At 41.7% G+C, this 18656-nt stretch overlaps 1 protein-coding gene across 2 annotated transcripts in view; it reads right to left on the reverse strand.

The window, feature by feature from the left end:
• Nucleotides 1-18656, reverse strand: part of LOC103369072 (FRAS1-related extracellular matrix protein 2-like) — a 62760-nt gene that overhangs the window by 3816 nt on the left and 40288 nt on the right. For both annotated transcript variants that reach the window (XM_008297675.1, XM_008297674.1), the window contains exons 6-16: nucleotides 18070-18321; nucleotides 12419-12568; nucleotides 12111-12320; nucleotides 11029-11226; nucleotides 10493-10657; nucleotides 10099-10281; nucleotides 8772-8902; nucleotides 8171-8329; nucleotides 7011-7314; nucleotides 6029-6160; nucleotides 5309-5640 (exon numbers count right to left, since the gene is read on the reverse strand). In XM_008297675.1, the coding sequence (XP_008295897.1) occupies nucleotides 5309-5640; nucleotides 6029-6160; nucleotides 7011-7314; nucleotides 8171-8329; nucleotides 8772-8902; nucleotides 10099-10281; nucleotides 10493-10657; nucleotides 11029-11226; nucleotides 12111-12320; nucleotides 12419-12568; nucleotides 18070-18321 (2216 nt within the window). The remainder of the gene's footprint in view (nucleotides 1-5308; nucleotides 5641-6028; nucleotides 6161-7010; nucleotides 7315-8170; nucleotides 8330-8771; nucleotides 8903-10098; nucleotides 10282-10492; nucleotides 10658-11028; nucleotides 11227-12110; nucleotides 12321-12418; nucleotides 12569-18069; nucleotides 18322-18656) is intronic.

The following is an 18656-nucleotide window of genomic DNA, read 5'->3' on the forward strand; positions in this document are numbered from 1 at the left end:
GTAGTTGACTGTTACTCCTGCTGATCATGCCAGACTTTACTTACACACATACTTCTATATAAACACACACTTTCTTACACCTCATGCACATCTTTTCCTACTCATACATGTGCTCACATGCTTCTTACTTGTTTACCTTTGTTCTATGTTATGTTTATGTGTCTGTTTGTGTCTGTAATTGACATGTGTACTTGTTCCTGCTGGCACCTTTTGGCCAGGTCATGTTTGCAAATGGTTCTCTAACATTTTTACCTGGTAAAATAAAGTTAAAATAAAAAAAACAAAATGCCCCTTATTTTGTTTGATAGTTGGTTAAAGCTAAAAGCATGAAATCCTCGGCGTGCACGAAAAAATGACTCTGCATTATCCTTTTAGAGTAAGGGGTTATTGTAGGTCAAAAAGCTATAATAAGTGCAGAGAAGATGTAACAGATGAACACAATGTTCTCCTCCACAAGGTGTTTGAACTCTTTCACTCCTACTCAGTATTGTCAAAGATGCAGAAAAGTCTTGCTGTGTTGTACATGGTGGGCAGTGATGTGGGCCTGTATAGTCGTTTTCTATTTTATTTTTCAAAACAAGTTTTCAAAGAATTTAAAAACTTTTATGCTGACCATTAATGAGGCACACATGTAGCTGAGAGATATGTGTGTGATATGATGCGGCCGAGAGTCCTATTTTTGATCATTTGCACTGAACTGGACTCAAAATGATGAATACTATAAAACTGTGGCAATGTTCTCTTTTTGTACACCTCTGACTGCTAGCAGCTCACCCCTGTAACCCCACAGTGCAGCACCCGTCCCACAGGTGCATCCTTTATTATCGTTAATGTTCTGACTTTGATGGACATCCTGTAAAAACTGCCAGTGATGATCAACAATAGAAAACCTATGACCTCTGCCATTATGTTTGAGCAAAATGTAGTATATGTGGGACAGACACAGATTCAAGAGACTTCATTTGAACTTTCTCGCTCACAGTCACATGTTATAAAAGACAGAACTGTCCTGCAGGTCACAGGGTCATGTAAATCAGCTTTGTAGACTCGGGGAAGCCAAAGCCAGGACAAGCAGAGCCCACTTTTATCACACCTATCAGAGCTGCAGAGGATCGTAACACAAGGAAGCTTTTGGGAAAGACAAGAAAAACATTCAACCACGCAAACCTTAACCGATGGCCGGGTGTAATGTATTGCTCCACTGACCCCTCATTTCCTGTGGCATGCAACAACTGAACTTAACAACTGCATATGATGAATGAACAGTGAAGACACAGTACCAGGGGATGTGCCTTATTATCCTATGTGAAGTTTAATTGTTAAATGTTATGGTATATCATATTCTGATAAATACTCCAAAACACAATTACAATTATATTAACCCTTCTTTAATTTATCAGCCTGGCATATAATCCTACATCCTAAGCATTGTAATATTTCTGTACCCATAATAGATAACTAGCTCGTGTAAGACACCTCGTGATGCACTGGACGTGACACATGTTCATTTCCAACAAGCTTGCCTTTATATAATTACAAGTACATATAGTTCTATAGTAACATTGTTACTTTCAGAGCAGAACAGAACTCCTGACCATCTCATGACTACTTCCTGACCCCCCCATGACATAGGGATGTCATATCTAACAGCCCCTCTGGGAGGGGAGCCCTCTGGGATTGGCCTGTTAGTTTACTATTAAAGGCCTCTTCACCCGAAAAGCGGCGGCATTCTCTAACTGCAGTAGAGCTGATCAGTTGGTCTTTCGTGTTCTCAACTTTGACTGCCACACCCTGATCTCCAGCTCAGGAGCTGATTCCTCGTCTCTCCATCAGACATCAGACGTCACTGCATCTGCATCCAAATCCAAGGACGCTGCAAGTATTGAGCTTTCATCTCTAAACGGGTGTTTCATGATTACAACTGGCCTTTCAACCAATATTCCAAATTTAACAGATTATCTGCTGCTTCGGGTGAAAAGACTTTTAAGTCTCCAAGCCACCACTCTGTTCCACATTAGGTTTTTCACACTCATATTCTCAACCAGCATTTCCATCATTGTTTGTATTTTATATTTTATGTTTGTTGTTGTTATTTGTTTGTTTGTTTTAGTTAGTAATAAATGTTGTGTGTGTATATAGTTGTTTCCTGTGTTTTCTATATCTTACTTTCAGCCACTTTACGTATCTGATCTTTAGTTACCTGAGCTCTACGTTAATTCCCTTAACTTATAAACACTCTTGACTGATCACCAAGAGTAAACAATTTATTAGAATTATTATGCTGACTCTCAGATTATATCGCTGGACGAATAATTCAAATGTTGGTTTTAGTAATTTTAATTAATGCAATCACTTGCTTTGGTGTGGAAATAAGTACATCTTATTTTCTACCCTGCATATATATTGCTTAAAAAAAAGGAAAAAATATTATCAAGATATTGCTCTGTGTCTGTAGTAATTGGGAAATGCCATAAAAAAAAAAAAAAAAAAAAAAAAGCAGCTTCCTTAGCAATTTATTTATCTATTCACGTGTTCTGGGTTTGACATAGATGACAATGTAACCAATCTTTTTTTTTTTCAGTTCTGCTGGTATAAAATGAACACACATGCAGAACAAAGAAGGGACTTTGTTGGCTTTTTGTGGATTGGCTTGAAGAGAGAAGGTTGTTGTTGACCCTGTTGTCTTATATTTTGTTTTTGTTTTTGAAAGATTTTTGTATAATGTTGTTTCCTGTGTCAATTCTAATAATAAAACCTGAACTCTAAAATCGGACCAAAGCTCCTGATTTTGTTGATCTCATCCCAACACACAACTTGAACCTGTCGCGTCACTGAGGTAAGAGACCTCTTCTTGAACTCTAAATTAACTACAAATCATTGAGTTGACATGATTTAAGGTACGGAGATATTAATTAAATAAAACTAAAGTGAAATTGGGTGTGCTTTGTTTTTTATATAATGAAACAGAACATATGGAGGCTTGAGGTTGCCTCTTGAAACCGGGAGAGACTTTTGCAATGATTTCAGATTTTCAAAGATGCATCCACATTTCCTGAACACTTGCAGAATATACATACATTAAGTTGTTCATCCAGCCAGTTATCAATAAATCTGTAGTTGTCTGAAATGAGAGATGCAACCAAGCTGGTGATTTAAGGCCAGAAGAGGCATCTGACATAGCGTCGAAGTGCATATGTGGGATGTTAATGCACCTGTTATCTGGGTATTGGTGGTAAACATGTAATCCCTTCAGTATAACTAATCTATTCCACAACTTTCTGAAAATGTTTTTTCTTTTGCTGGAAAAACATCACTTTTACAATTTTACTAAACACTTTCTTTAGAAAAGGTTCATGTTAAGAACTCTAAGGTGTAGTTGCATAAACCCCACCACTAGGTGTCTCTGCTCCCCAACGTTGTTTCAACAACTTTGACTGACTTCGCAGACTTGAACTGCAGTATGTCTACACACACGTTTGACAAAGCCAGAGTTTTTCTTGGAAAGCGATTGAAATTGCACAAAATTATCTTTGTTTGACTTCGAGTGAAAGCGTGTCACTTTGCTCCGTCAATTGCCAAAACGAATAATGAGACGGAGATTAACTGGGAAGAGAAACTGAGAAAAGCAATCTGGCAGAAGATAATTTCAGTACAAAAAAATAAATGTGATTCCTAATCCTTTTATTCCTCTTCCTTTTCTGATCAGCCCTTTTCCTCATCGCTTGTGAACGTACATATTTTAACATCCATTCATATTTCTGAAATTGCATTTGAAAACAAGGATCATGATATTAAGAGTTTCTTATAATATCTTTGCAGACAGAGGATGTCCCAGTCTAGTACAGTGCACCACAGTGTCTGTGTAGGCTAACTTGTGTAAAAACTGAATCAGAGCTGCAATGTCAGCTGACAGCTACCTTTGTCTTAGGTTTATACAGTAATTTTACTGCAACAACCTCCTACAATAAATCTATACTAACAGAAAAAATTGAGATGTTGACTCACTGACACTCAAAATGGTAAGAAAATGTTTTTTTCACTGTCTTAAAATATCACGATCTCCCAGACAAAGAAAAACAACTCAAAGAAATTCAAAGCTGTCATGAAAAAGCAAGAACAAAACACTTATCAAGATCATTAAACCCCAAATTTACAGTTAGTTTTTAACCTTTTTTTCTAAAACAATTTAATATTTTGCTCTTCAGAGGCAGCTGAGTTATTTAATTATTTCTGTGCTAGATGATTTGTGCGCCCTGGCGGAGCTGCAAGGTAGCGACTGCTTCTTTTCCTCTTCTTCTTCTTCTTTTTCTTCCAGCACTTCTTAGAATAATGAAAAATATATGACCCAAGTGACACTGTGACAGAGATTTCCCTTAATGAAGAGGACTTGAGGTCTTGTGGATGACGGGGATCATGTGTAACTAATGTGTGCAAGCAGCTTCTTGCTGTGACTCGGGACAAGTAAATTCTTTTTTTTTTTACTTCCTCGTCATCTCCTTCTCTCTCATACAGACACAGGAGGAAAAAAAAAAGAACACATTCAGCAGTCTGATCAGCAAGAAGAAGCTCATAGATCAAAGGCTGGAGGAGCACAAAAGAGCAGCAGGACATGAGCAAGGGAGCAAGGGTCTGTCTCCTGATCCACAATAACAACGAGAAAAGTAGGAGAATACTGCAGCTCTGTAACATAACAATTGCAACATCTGCTGCAATGATGCAACAGCGGCAAACAGTGGCTGGAAGTTTGTTAGCGGCTAACTGACAGCTGGACATAATGCCAAAATTTAACAGCAGTGTCTTCTCTGGTGAGCTCAATAGTGATGCAAAAGAAAAACCCAAGAAACTTAGATTCTGCTTGTCAAGATGACTCCAAATAAAGTTGTTTTCTTTTCATGATTTTTCCCGAATTTCATGTGAATCTAAGCTGTAATGCTCCTTATTGATAGCAGCGGTGAGAATTAGGGGAATGACTGGCGGGTTGGCGGTGCTTTGTTTGAGCGTGTGTGCTTCCATGTGTGTACTTTCACACTAAAAGCTATCAATCACACGCTGATGTACGGAGCTGGCAAACACGCGCGCAAACACGCGGTGAATGAGACGTAAAATGCAGGCAAACAAATACGGTGCCGTTCTGTCTGCGCGTCCGTTGGGAGGCCGTAAATAAACTGAACATACAGACGGGAACGCACACAGGTGGACGCAAAACACACACACAAAGGCTAACAGTCAAACAGATGTACATACAAACCCTAGATTGGAATTTATACGTTGTGGACAAAGACACAGACAAACACACACATACACACACCTGTCCATCAGTGCCTATGGTTCCTCCGCAGTCAGTGAGCAGCTCAGACATGTGGTAGAAGCTGGTAAACTCCCAGAGACACGCTTCCAGGTTGAGGTTCCTGTAGAAGCGCAGTGTGCTGTTTCCCCGCAGAGGCCCGCTGAACTGATACGGTGCCGAGTCTCCCATGCTCTCAGGGCTGCGTGTCGAGGCGGTGATGAAGCCGTGACCTGTGGTGACCTCGTTGTAGTCGAGCAAGTTGGAGCAGCGATGGTTTCCCACCCGGGTCCCGTCGGGACTGAGAGTCAGTTCAAAGTTCATGAGAGGGCGAGTGGAGATTACCGGGAGCATACCTGCGAGGAAAACAGAGACGATTCTGAGCGTGTCCGGCAAAGTTAGATTCGAGAGACATTACTATTTAAAAAAATGCAGAGTGGAAGAGTTAAGTTGAGGGAAGAGGGAGGGAGAGGAAAGTGATGAAAAGAAAAGAGGGGGAGGGACAACAGAGGAAAAAGGAAGACCTGGAAGAGATGAAGCAGAAGGAAACTGATTAAAAATCAAGAAGGGAATGCTAAGTAGCGGGTGTGCTGGAGGGTTTTCTACGGTGGGATTCGATACAACCTGGCGAGATCTATATTCTGGCTGTCACACTCCTGAGGATCCCCAGACGTGAATATTACACACAGTACATTACACTTCACTTCATCTGTGGTATGAGTCCTGCCTCCAGCTCCTACCTACCGTCTATGTGAGGCATGGTGACAGTCACTTTGATGAGGTTGGGGTGTTTCGGGTCGTCTGCTCCAGTGTAGCGTAGCTTGGCAGAGAACGGCTCAGCACCAACAGTCCCCATCTTACGTGGTTGACACATACCTTCATGTGACAGCAGAGCGGAGAAGAGAGGTTTTAAACACAAGGGTGGAGAGTGAAATGTAGGAGGACTGCATTTACAGCTGATTACTTATGCAAGTCCATCTTTAGCTGTTTCTACATACACTGCCATACACTGTTAAATCCATCTTTTGCTCATAACCTGCTTGAACTATTACTGAGTCGGGCAGTGATTTCCATGTTTCCAAGAATACTTTGTGACCACCCTGAGAGAGCGAGTCTGAACTTGTTGCATTCAGGATGTGTAGGTGGAATGAGCGCAGCATAAGTGATATCATAGCAACAGCAAAGGAGAGTTTTTTTTTTCCCATTTGAGAAGAGAATGAGAGCTCTGACCCATTCTTAGCACATATGTTGTAGTGGCAGCATTGGATTAAGGTCTAGTGGGGCTGTTGGAAGCAATTAAAATAGTAGAATTTGCTCTGTCTTATAAAATGTGATCCATGGTTACAGAATCCACGAAGACCAGCTACAATTAAATTCAACTACATCAGTACCAATAAAAAAAAAATGCTAATAATATTTTATTACAGGCCTTTTACTGGTGTTTCTACATTATGGCATTGTTACTTCTACTTCTCCAGCACTTTTAGAATTCTTAACAAGCCGGAAGACAGACATAAAACAAAAGCTGTACAATCAATAAAAAAAGTTATTGTCTTTTATATGCTTGTACTGTAGAGTTGGTTTGCATTCAAAAGCACTGTTCCTGAACACTCATGACACGTGGAGAACAAAGCTCTTTTCTCACTGCAACATGGTGCCAAATCCATGTTGATTTTTTCTCCTAAACCCACACAAGACATAGATTCATTCATTGTTTGGTTCTCACCTTCCTCCTGGCTGACTGTGACAATGGGGCTGCTGAGCTCTAAACCCTCATCCCCGTTAGAATTAACAGCCCTAGCGGCGCACTGGACCCTGGAGCCTGCTTGGAAGTAGACCGAGTCCAATGTGATCATCTTGGAGGACGTAAAGAACGTGTCAAAGTCCACCTCCCTCATGGGACTGGTGACGCCATCGGGGCCAGCTGGGGCGCTGATGAGCCAGCGGTAGCGGGTCAAGGTGTTGTTGATGTGCTCGCTGACACAGATAGAGCCCGTCTTGTCATAGTCCGGGTATTTTGTGTTGCAAGCCTGCAGGATGGATAAGCAATTTAGCAGGAGTGGGTGGGTTAGGCAGGGACAGCAGAGAGATGGGAAAGATAACAGCAGATGCCCGAGGACAGACAGACAGGGAGATGGAGGAAGAGAATAAAAACAAGTAAATGACTGTTGCCAAGGAAATCCAGATGTTTCAGTGTGCTATGCTTCCTTATTTGAGCCCTTTAAAAGCTGTTTTTTTTTTTTTTATATAATTAGAAAGTGAGAGCTGTTGTGTGGCGGGCTGAGCTTTTGCAGAGTTTCTGGGGATTTTTCTTTTAAACCTGTTGACATTGAGCCCCCTGGTGCAGCACTCAACACTTCAATTTTGACAAGACTACTTCATTGTGTCTCTCCAGGGATCCTCCTACGCAGCTGACCACAATGCAGAGAAATAAACACACAGTCACTGTCTAACACACATACAAACACACACGGTGTCGGCAACGCGCAGCAGCCACCTGAGGAGCAAATGACTTAACACATGATGAGAATCCATTAAAGTGTCTCCCTGAGCATGTTTTTCAAGAGTGGAAGTGATTCTCCTGCGTATGAGGACTGCAGCCAACTAAACTGTGTAATGTGTCTTTTAAGGACAAGTTTTGCCGACTCCTGGAGGACAGTTTAACTTTGGCTAAGGAAAAGTACGGCTCCTGAGGGCAAACAAATCCACCTGCGGAGGAGGTGGGTCCTGATTAAGTCTTGCTACCTTTATTAAAGGGATAAAGTTTAACTGTTATGTTAGTTTCCCTTAACTTTTTCTTTTTCTTTTTTCTTTTTTTGGATGAGCAATTCAGCTCCAAAGATATCTCCAAAGCCACTCGCTTCCCTGAATATCAGCTTGACTCACTGTGACACAGATGACTGGGTATCCGGCTGGTGGGTGGAGGTTTTCTTGTGTCCGGGCGACATCATCGTAATGGAACAGTGACACCACGTGAGGCAGCGAGGGGAAGGTGACATCAGCCATGCTGTTGGTCTCCTCGATGTAAACTATCACTTTAGTCACCTAGTTCCAGAAAAACAAAAGATCTTTAGGGCTGATGAAAACACTGACACAGAGATGTTTGTGAGTCAAGACAGCATGAATTACTACCAATGGATGTGTTGTGGCTCGTTCCCAGCGTCTCTTTGAACTCCTCTCTTATTTCTCTCCCTCTTTGCCTCTTTTACTTCTGCTCACTGTTCTTTTCTTTCCAAGATAATCTATTATTTATTGTGAAATGTTTTCACTGCGCTTTTGGCTGCAACTATAGTAAAAGTGCTACTGTTGACTGGGCCAGGACACCCTTGTAAAAGAGATCTTGATAAATATGGGTCAAATCAAGAAAAATAATGTTTTTTTTTGTTGTTTTTTTCATCTTTTTACTTTTTTCATCAAGCGGAAAAAAACATTGCAGTCAGCCTGGATTTTGTGTGTTTGTGGTGTGATTGTTAAGCACATTTCTGACCTGAGTTTCAGCCACCATGTTTTCATCAGGCTTGAGATGGAGAGTAAACGCTTCCCTCATCTCTCTGACTCCATCAAATAGCACCTCCACCTCCACCACATGCTGCTTATCCCCCTGTTTGAACTCAACGTCTGGGCACACACAAAAACAGAGATGCACACAAACACCAAGGGAAGCAGTTTTAAATGTAGCTCATTAACTAGTAGATACAGCACACAATACAGCACAAACAGATCATTATTACAACAAGTGCAAAGCATCGGCTGCAGACGTTTTTGTGGCAATAAAGGTGACATCAAGGCTGAGTTTCTCTCTACTTTTTTTTTTTATTGCTGAATTCAGATTTTCACAGAAAATGAAAAGGCCTTGCAGATTATCCCAATTCGCGTTGTATTGCTTCAGAGGAATATATCACTTAGCTAAGAAGCATTGCAGGTTTCTATTTGCATAGTGCCAAAGGTGGTCCATCTCCTTGAGAAGTAAGTAATAGAGCTTTGCATTAGAAATGTGCTGCAGTGAGAAAATATTGTGCAAAATGAGAAATTCACCGCCGTATGGCTCAAAACTGCTGGGAAATTTGAACGGTGGGTAGGCAGGTATGATTTGAATGGACTCAATGTATTCATATAAATATTTCAAGCCTTGATTAAACTAAGAGAGGTTCACTGCACTAAAAGCCGAACGGATAGAACGGAAGATTTCACCCTGCTGACAAAGCATGAAGAATACAGAAATTCTATTAAAAATTACATGACCATCCACTGGACTATTGCAGAAATTACCTTTTCCCCATTTGGGATGAAATTAGAAATTAATGACCCTTGCCCAAATAAACCCCTATGCCCACTTTCATTACTTTCATATTCCTATAGGGAGCCTTGTTTCACACTTGTCAAAACTTTTTCTTATTAGCTGCTGCAAATGCATAATGGAAATCAATGAGGAGGACACCTGCAGGCTGGTGAAAGAAAAGTAATGTATCTTGTGAAGCTTTGACCACTAGTGGAGTGGTAGAGTAATGTATTGATCAGTAGGTCCCTGTTGTTTTTGCATCATATGTTTTAATAACAGTGATGTGCCACGAGAAGAGCGGGGAAGACAGGAAGTAGATGCAACATGGAAGGCTTGTTTTATGGTGTAAGCATTTCTTAGCATGTTAAAGGATGACAACAGCGGTTTTTACTTACGCAAACAATGCTCCAGTAGTTTCCATTATTTTATTTAAACACAACGCTTCACATGAAAAGTCTGCACTGCGATTCGGCTCTCGTATTCACTTGGGATTTTTACTATCAACACGCCATATGAGTATACGTGTGAGATTTACCCTGAGACACGGGGTAGTAGTCCTCTCCTGAGACTGCTGACCCATCTTTAGTGTGAACGCGCACCAGCGACACTCTTGATGTGTCACCCACTCGTACCACGGGGATCCTCACAGTTGCCACGGCGCCAGCATCCTTCGGTTCACTGACACTGAACTTGGTTTCCAAAAAGCGAATGATGGGCTCTGAGGTGCACAGAAAAAGGATAAAAATATAATATAATCATCAATCATTGGTAGTAATGATTCTAAATTAAAACAGACAGTATATGTTCAGTTTGCATTTACAGCCTGAGCTGTTAAATTACTGATGAACTACTTTTTTTATTTCGCTACATATTTAATTCCAGACTTTCCCCCACCTCCTACTCCTCCTCCCCGTCTTCATGTCACTTACTGTCTGCTGTGTCCTTGATTTTCAACAGAGTCTCATTCAAAGCTCCCACTGATGCGCCAAACTGTGAGTTGCTCTTCGGGTTCCCCAAGACCAGACGCAGCTCCTCTCCTTCCTCGTACAGCGTATCATCAACGAGTGAAAGAATACACGGCTTCTCCGCTTCGCCTGGAGTGTGCAGGAATACGGTTGACAGGACATGTCAAAAAATTTGAGGTCGAAGAAAGGATAGAATACGTTCTACAATAGTTCTTTCATTTCTACAGCATGTAATATCTTATTTATACAACTATTTATATAACTATTTCCCCTGTTTTTCTTTTCAGGGAGCTGTTTTCACATGTTTTGTAGAAAGAAAGAAAAAAAAAAAAGAGAAAAAAAATGCAGAAAGTGACAACGCCGTAGGTGATGTGTGCACAAAACGTGTGACAAAAAAAATCCCCAGAGGAGCTGTTTATTTAATTGAAAAGGTGCCATCTCTCACAGCGCAAGACACATTTGAAAAAACTGAGAGGAAACATGTGTGATTACTGAAGTACCTGGTAAAAAACTGATGACAGACGCATCCGTGTTGGGTCGCTCATCAAAGTCGGAGGCGACCTGTGCAGAGCCCTGACGGGTGAAACAGCGAACAGAGGACTGGTGTCTGATGTCGCCACTGCGGTACACCATTGCTGTGATCTGACCGTCACTCTCCTCTCCGGTGTACAGCGGCTCGCGGAACTGGACCTTCGGCACTGTTAGTCAAAAGGACAGTTCAGTCATCAGATGTGACAAATGGCAGGGATAATTTCTTTCATCCCGGATAGTCTGACGTGAAAAAGCAAATCAAATAGCACGGCTGTCAAAACAAGCTTTTTTCTGACTACACGTCGGTAATGAAGGCGGCGAACTATGAAAACACAGTAAAAGAAAAGTGACAAATTAATTGTTAGGTTGCGTTTTATGAAGAAGTGCAAAGGAGTTTTCATGACAAGCTTGAAAAACATGTCTCTGAGGCATTCGTACCTCTCAAGGCTTTCATGTGTTTTTTAAAAAACACTATCATATATAATATGCAATAATAATTAACTTTACACTTCACATCTTACACAAAGACATGCACATATTGGACAGAAAAAACATGGGGCTGTATATAGGTAACATGTCACGTCGGTATCCTGCTATAAAATGCTCAACGTGTTAATTTAGCGAGCCAACAGATGAAGTTGATGGGAATATAATTAACCCAAGTCTTGGGCAAATTTTAATTTTGATCAGATGATGGTACAAGATAAGAAGTCAAAGATCACCAAAGTCATTACAATTCATCCTGATAAGGGGTATGTGAATATCTGTACAATATTTTGTGTCGGTGCCCTGAGTAGATACTAATATATTTCACAGGATAAGTGAAAAGTGCTGGTGGCAGCCAAGAAAAAAGATTAAAGGATCATCAAACTCTTTGGGATTCATCTTCTGGGCACCGTGGATATCAAATTTCATGGCAATTCCTCCAGTAATTATCAAGACATTCCACTAAAAGCAAAAAGTTAACCTGCTAGAGCTAGAGGAAAAGCCACGTTATCATCAAATTCAGCGTGGTCTATCCCCTGGGGCTCATGCTAATTCAATCACTTACAGTCAGATACTGAGTCATTGATGAAGACTGTGGCCTTTCCAGGTTCTCCCAGGATGCCGTTCACCGGCATACGCAGGACCAGCTCAAAGCTCTCGGTCCCTTCCAGCTCCGGCTGCCCCAGGTCATCCAGAATGGTGACCCTGAACGTCTGCATGCTGACACCAGGGGCAAAGTCCAGGTTATGACTGATGCCCACGTAGTCGATACCAGCTGGAAGAAGGACAGAAAGCAGCATGAAGAGTAAAAAGGTGTGATAATTAATGCTAAATTCTATGATTTCTAATCAGCCAGAAGCGATGGGAGCTTACCTTCTGCAGAGACAGGCTCCGCTTTGCGAGAGCGGACGGTGACGGTCCCAGTCTTGGACAGATCGGTTCCCGTCCTCCACACTTTGACCTCCACATACCCATCACTCTCATCCACATGATACTCCACCTCTCCAAAGTAAAACACTGGAGCTGGAGAAGAAAAGAAAAACAAAAAATAAACAAGTTGCAGGAATTGCAAATCTTGTTTACTGTGCACAATAATAATTTCAGAACTTATCGAGTGTTTCAGCTTGAGGTCCCTGCTCATGAATCTGTTTGCTGATGCAGTTTCATAGCGTCTGACATCCTGCTGTTAATTTTCAGACATATCAAATACTCTGGGGTCCTTTTAGATCAGTGCTCATTTGGCCTTTACTTCCTCCTTTAAGTTGCTCTAAAAACTCAAACTCTACACTCAAAATTCTGTTTAATGGCATTCGACATGATAAGACCTACTGGAGTAGCAAAATTTCTGCTTCGTTCTTTTACTTTTTCAATAGCGTGAATGTCATCTTTTCGCTTTGAGTGCACCTGTGGTAACCTGGACTTGTCAGCAGCCACCCACAGTCTGGCAGGATTCATTTGTAAAGCCAGCAGCCGGACACAGAGGTCAAAAAGCGACAGCCCATTAGTCTGAAGTTAAACCGCAGGGAAGCTTGACCTTTCGACCTTTCCTGCCCTCTCACCCGACCTCACGGTTAATTGCCATTGTTTCTTCTGACAGAGGAATTAAGTACTTTTAACAAATACGGATGCAGTTAGCACTGAAAACAAGGCTTTTCTTTTCATGTGTGTGTTTTTCTCTGAATGTGGAGTAGTGAGATAGTGAGACAGAGAGAAAGCGGCCCCCCAGACTGCTCAAAGGCTTGTTTGAACTGGCATTGTTTCCTGAGGCAGCAAAGTGGAGGCAGTCCAGTGTGTATTTGACAGCTTCATCTCTCGCAAGCCCCCCTCCTGCCCCTTCCTCAAGTCAAAAAGAAAAAAATCCTGACAGAATAAAAGTACTTCTGTCTCCATTTTTAAGCCGCTACTCATTCTCACTCGGGTTTGTTTCTTATATTCTGTCATATAATCCAAATATAGTACGCGTATTATCTTTTTTTGTGTCTGTGTCACGATCAAACACGCAACAGTCCAAAGATATTATTTCCTGAATCTTGCTTTACTGATAGATGAACTTTCATATGTTATTTATATACCTTATATCTGGGCCAGAAGACAAAAGCTTAGCATAGCGTACATAACTGAGGGACTGAGAAAAATTTACTGCCATTACATTTTGACTCTCAACTTGGCATAATAAGTGGCAGCTCAGGGCAGCAATTTCCTGCGAGTATCGTTACACATCAAGTGCAGCCTGTGCCCTCTCTCTCTCTCTCCATCTAAAGACTTGTTTCCTCGGTGCATCTGTCTTTCTCTTTTACCTGCTCCTCCTACACACCAGGTTTCGCCTAACAGATGTAGCGCAGGTTTGTAATGCAAATAGAATTTGTGTATTTGCACAATGGCAGAGTGAAAGGAACACCACAGATAGCGTAGGTGGCATGGATAGAGAAACCTCTGACCATTACACTGGGTGAACAAGGTGGGGGCTTGTAAGTGTTTTTTTGTGTTTTTTTTAAAAAATATATATGCTACTGCATGCCTCGACAACAACATGTAGCACATCTGTAAGCACTATATGTAAGCAATCTGGCAAGCATTCCTTTTGTACTGGGAGATTCTGCTTGAATGCTAATATACATGTCTGCATTCACACATGTCTTCAACTCGACACCGCGAGAGGGAGTCGGGTGATGACTGATGAATGAGAACTGCATCCTCTCCTCTCCCCCGCGGGGCCACGCCTGCGGTTTAGCACTCCGAAGTGTGTGCGAAGGCTGGAGAAGGTGTAAAGCCAAATTGTGATGATTACAACTGTGTGGGCGTCTGTAGCCATTTGTGTGTCTCTGCACCTTTAAATACAGTTTATAGCGCATTCTCAGCTGTCCTTTTCAAGAAGGGCCCCCCTGCTTTGGGAAGGAAGGCTAGCTGATAGGATGTTAAAAAATCTGCCTGTAAATGCTGCTTTGGACCCCAAGGCGCTTTGCTTCATGTTATAAACTCCACATTAGCGCTTGGGGTTCAAATTCACAAAGGGAATATGGAACGGTTGGGTGTTTTTCTGACATTTCTCTACTTCTTTATTCTGAGCGGTTTTACCTCTTCAAATATCTTTTTTTTTTTTATATGCTGGAATGCATATCATGAGCGAAATAAGCAGTCATTGCCATGGTTTTAACATTTCCACCTTAAAGCTACAGCCTCCTGATGGCAAAAACACAGATTCAGAGAGGCTTTATAGCGGTCCTGAACGGCCCTAGTTGGAATATGTATGGTTGATATTCTGCCATAGTACTCCAGTTTCACAGTGTTTGAGTAGAGTCGTAGGTGAGCTGGTGTGCTCCAGGTGCAGCGAGCGGGGAGGTGTGGATGGAGAAAGGAGGCAGGGACTTTATAGATCTGCACATTCTGAAGAGAGCAATAGTGTAGAGCTACTTTTAAGACATCAATAAATAAAGAGGAGCTTTAACAACTCTTTAAATGGATTGTGGATCGCTCATAAACTATTCATCTAAGATGCAGTGAGATTGGGAATCTTTTATTGGTTAATTTGCTTCTTGGCTTTTTGTGCTTGTTGCAAGATTGTCGACAATTTCTGCTTTTACCTTTCTTTTTTTTTGTGAATAAGTCTCATGTAACAGAAGGCAAAATTTAGGAAGAGAATAAAGAAAATGGGAGACAAGAAACTACTCAGATATGTGGTGGAAAATGGCACATATGCATAATGGTAAAATGTTGGTATATTTATATTGACAACAAGAGAACCAACATCTCTCCTGTTTTAAATACAACCTGCAATCCACCTCCTGAAGTGGAAAATAACTTGACTTCTTCGCCCCCCAGCAAAGCCGTTAAAAACTAGCCACCAATGCATCGGCATCAGTGTGACCAGCAGTAAGGCTGCCCCTAATATTGAAATGAAGAACTGGGCTTCCAAGAAATACTCTGAGCTAATCTACAATTCTACAAACTCAGCTGTGGCCATATGCACCCAACCGAAAACCCTGAGTGTCCTCTCTCCTTGGCAGGGTACAAGGAGATGACAACACTCACTTTGAGTCAAAGTGTGCAGCCATGCAGAGCACAACACTCAGGGAGACAGGTACTGTAGAGTTTAATCTGATAAAGTACTAAATCGAGCAGACATCCCTTGGCCTTTTTTTTTTTTTTTTAGCTGAAGTGAGAGAAAGTGCGTGAGAGAGAGAGAGAAGAGAGAAAGAGTTGGTAGTAGAGAAATAGATGGAAGGAGAGCAGCAGACTGAACTTGACTTTGACCTGGGGGAAGGAAAAATGGGGCTAGAGAGAGCACTAGCAGTCACAGTTAAGAGTTTCTCAAGTAATTCTCTCACGATTTTACCTTTGATGCCGAATTTAAGGTCTAACCGGGCGCGGGCATAGGCAGTCGCGTGCAGACGACCTTGCGTACACAAGTAAACACGCGCCGTTGTACATCTCGTTTCGCTATTTTCCTTGGTGATTTGAGCTCGCGCTAAAGAGAAGGAGGCTGTAGTTTGACTGCCTGGGAGCAGGTATTAGAGCACTGTCAGACGCAGTATTATCCTCTGGGAGGCTAAAAATGACACATCATCTCTCACTGGAGCTGGGCTTTCACAAACACATTTCCATTCCTTTGAACTCGGCACTAAGACTGAAGTCTTCTGACAATTTACTAACAATCAGACAGTGTGTCATGCTTCTTGTTAACTAGCCCCCAGATGCCTCCGCACGCGTGCACATAGTCAATTTGGCACAATTGTTTGTATCCCTAAATGAGCTCTCAGTTGTAAGTCGTCATTGTTTTATTTTTCCCAGTCTGCACTTTGTTAATAGCGTGATGAGTCCTCTCTGACACTATTCTTCCTGACACAAACAGTTCATGAAAGAATGAAAGAGCGACTGAGAAGGAAGACGGAGAGTATTCTAAAGGGAAGGCAGTCTGTGAAATAAGACTTCATCTTTTTTAAGATTTAATCATAACCTGGATAGAAACCAACAACAACAACAACAACAAAAAAACCACACAGGTTTTTAGGCTTAAACTTGTATTGATGACCTCCTTCTGCAGTTGGCTATCTGGCTATGTGATGCATTTTCTGTTTAAAAATGTAATCTGCTTTTACTGCAAGGTCAGAACTGGTGAGCGTTTTAACCAATACGCCCAGCTAAATAAAGGCTTTAAATCTAACACAGCTCCTTGCTCTGGTGAAGAGCGCACAAGGAACATTTTCTTTTCCTGTATAGTTATTTTATACGGCAGGCACTCATTTCCAGCTAGAGAATATGAAGAATAAATAGGTCATTTTTTTACTGATCAAGGTAAGAGAACACTAAAATAGAATTTGTGTTCATACGTGTGGAGCATCTCAGACACACAATGGGGGAAAAAAAAGTCATTTACACTCTGTTTAAACACATACAACATGCATTTATTTGTTAATGCATCTTCTTTATCCTAAAATATTGTGTGTCACTGCAGTGCTTTAAGTCTGACAGTTTGCATTTGTCTAGTTAAAAGCCAAACGGGTGGGTGAGCTTTCAAGGCGGCACAATGAGAGCCACAGTATGCACGAGGACAAAAAAAAAAAAAATCCTTCCTTGAGACTGTCTTTATGGCCTTGACGAAAATAAAAGCCAAACCCTTTGATGCATTGCTGCTATTTGACCCAAATGTATTAAACCGATGCTCACACATCTCTACAAGCAAAGACAAAAAAGCGCGACTTTTATTGTAACGATCTATATTACGGCATTTAGCCGAAAAAACCTTGAGCGGAGGCATCAATCTGTCTCTGTGAGGTCTATAAAGTAAATCAATGCAGAGTAGGGAGATGGTGAAGAAAGCCTGTAGATTGGAATAGGTATTTCCCAGCAGGCTTGTCGGTCCCCAGATAAATCTTCTGCACATTATGCTGCCTTTTAGAACATTCAATCTGCATTGTGCATATGATGGTGGAACTGGATGAAAGCTGACAGGGGACATGCGATCATGCAGTCCCACTGGACCCTCGATGTGACTGCAATTAAAAGCGATCAAAATATCAGCAAGACAAGGAGATTGATTAAATCCATGTGCTGCCAGTGGAAGGTCTATGTCAGGGTGTTTCCAGAGCTCTAATCCTGCCATGCTTCAACACCCAGAAAGATTGTAAACAAGCTTAATTAAGAGAAATTCTGTGATATAACAGCTCTGAGGACAATTTAAAAAATGCCAGAGATTCTAGCACTGTGAACTGACTCCCACACACTGCGCTTAAACGTGCCTGAATGAGTGCAAATAAGCATATGCTGGTTAACGTCGAAGCCACGCAGAAATAAATTAAATCCTTTCAATCACTCGACTGAGACCTTGTGCAACCTCTGTGATTCACAAACTGTTTAACCGGAATCTGATTTTTGAATTTTCTCTGTAAAGATATTAGAACTTGCGGAAAAGATCACTGGAAATAGAAACATAGAGGCAAGTGAGGAAGCGCAGGAACAAACAGCCAATTATCTCCTGACTAACGGATGCAAAGATAGATAGTATATCATCTGAGTGCGTGGCTCACCGTCATCCATATCTTCCAAGATGCTGACTTTGGCGGTGGGGTAGTGCATTCCCAGACGTCCCCCGACAGGCAGCGACAGAGTGACATTGAAGCTCTCCTCGCCCTCGTACAGCGAGTCGTCAATAATCACCACGCGACACTGCTTCTCCCTCTCACCCTTGTCAAAACGAAGGAGGCTGCTGTGCTCCTCCGGACGGGAGATGTAGTCCGAGTAAGACAGGACAGTGGTGGGAATAGTCCCCGAGGCGGAACCTTCAGGGCAGATCAACAAGAGCAGAGGTGAGGATGATGACAGGTTTGAGGAGTTCGAGGCAAAATTAACCCCTTCCACCTAAGATATCTCTGTACTGGGACCAGGATTTTTCTGTTACAAAACGCATCCATTTTTGTTTTTAAGCTTGCCAAGCGTGGCACACTCACAGAAGAATCTGAGTTGCACCGCTATGACTACGGTGGAAGTAGCAGGTTTTTTGTGTGCTTTATTTCCGTTGCATCAAATTTGGTTGAGCTGCAGTTGAGAATTTTTAGAACTGATTGAATAACACGAGTGTTGCTGACTCATTGTTAGAAGAATGTTTTTTTTTTTT

Source organism: Stegastes partitus, unplaced genomic scaffold, assembly GCF_000690725.1.
Source record: "Stegastes partitus isolate 25-593 unplaced genomic scaffold, Stegastes_partitus-1.0.2 Scaffold1236, whole genome shotgun sequence".
Lineage (NCBI taxonomy): Eukaryota > Metazoa > Chordata > Actinopteri > Pomacentridae > Stegastes > Stegastes partitus.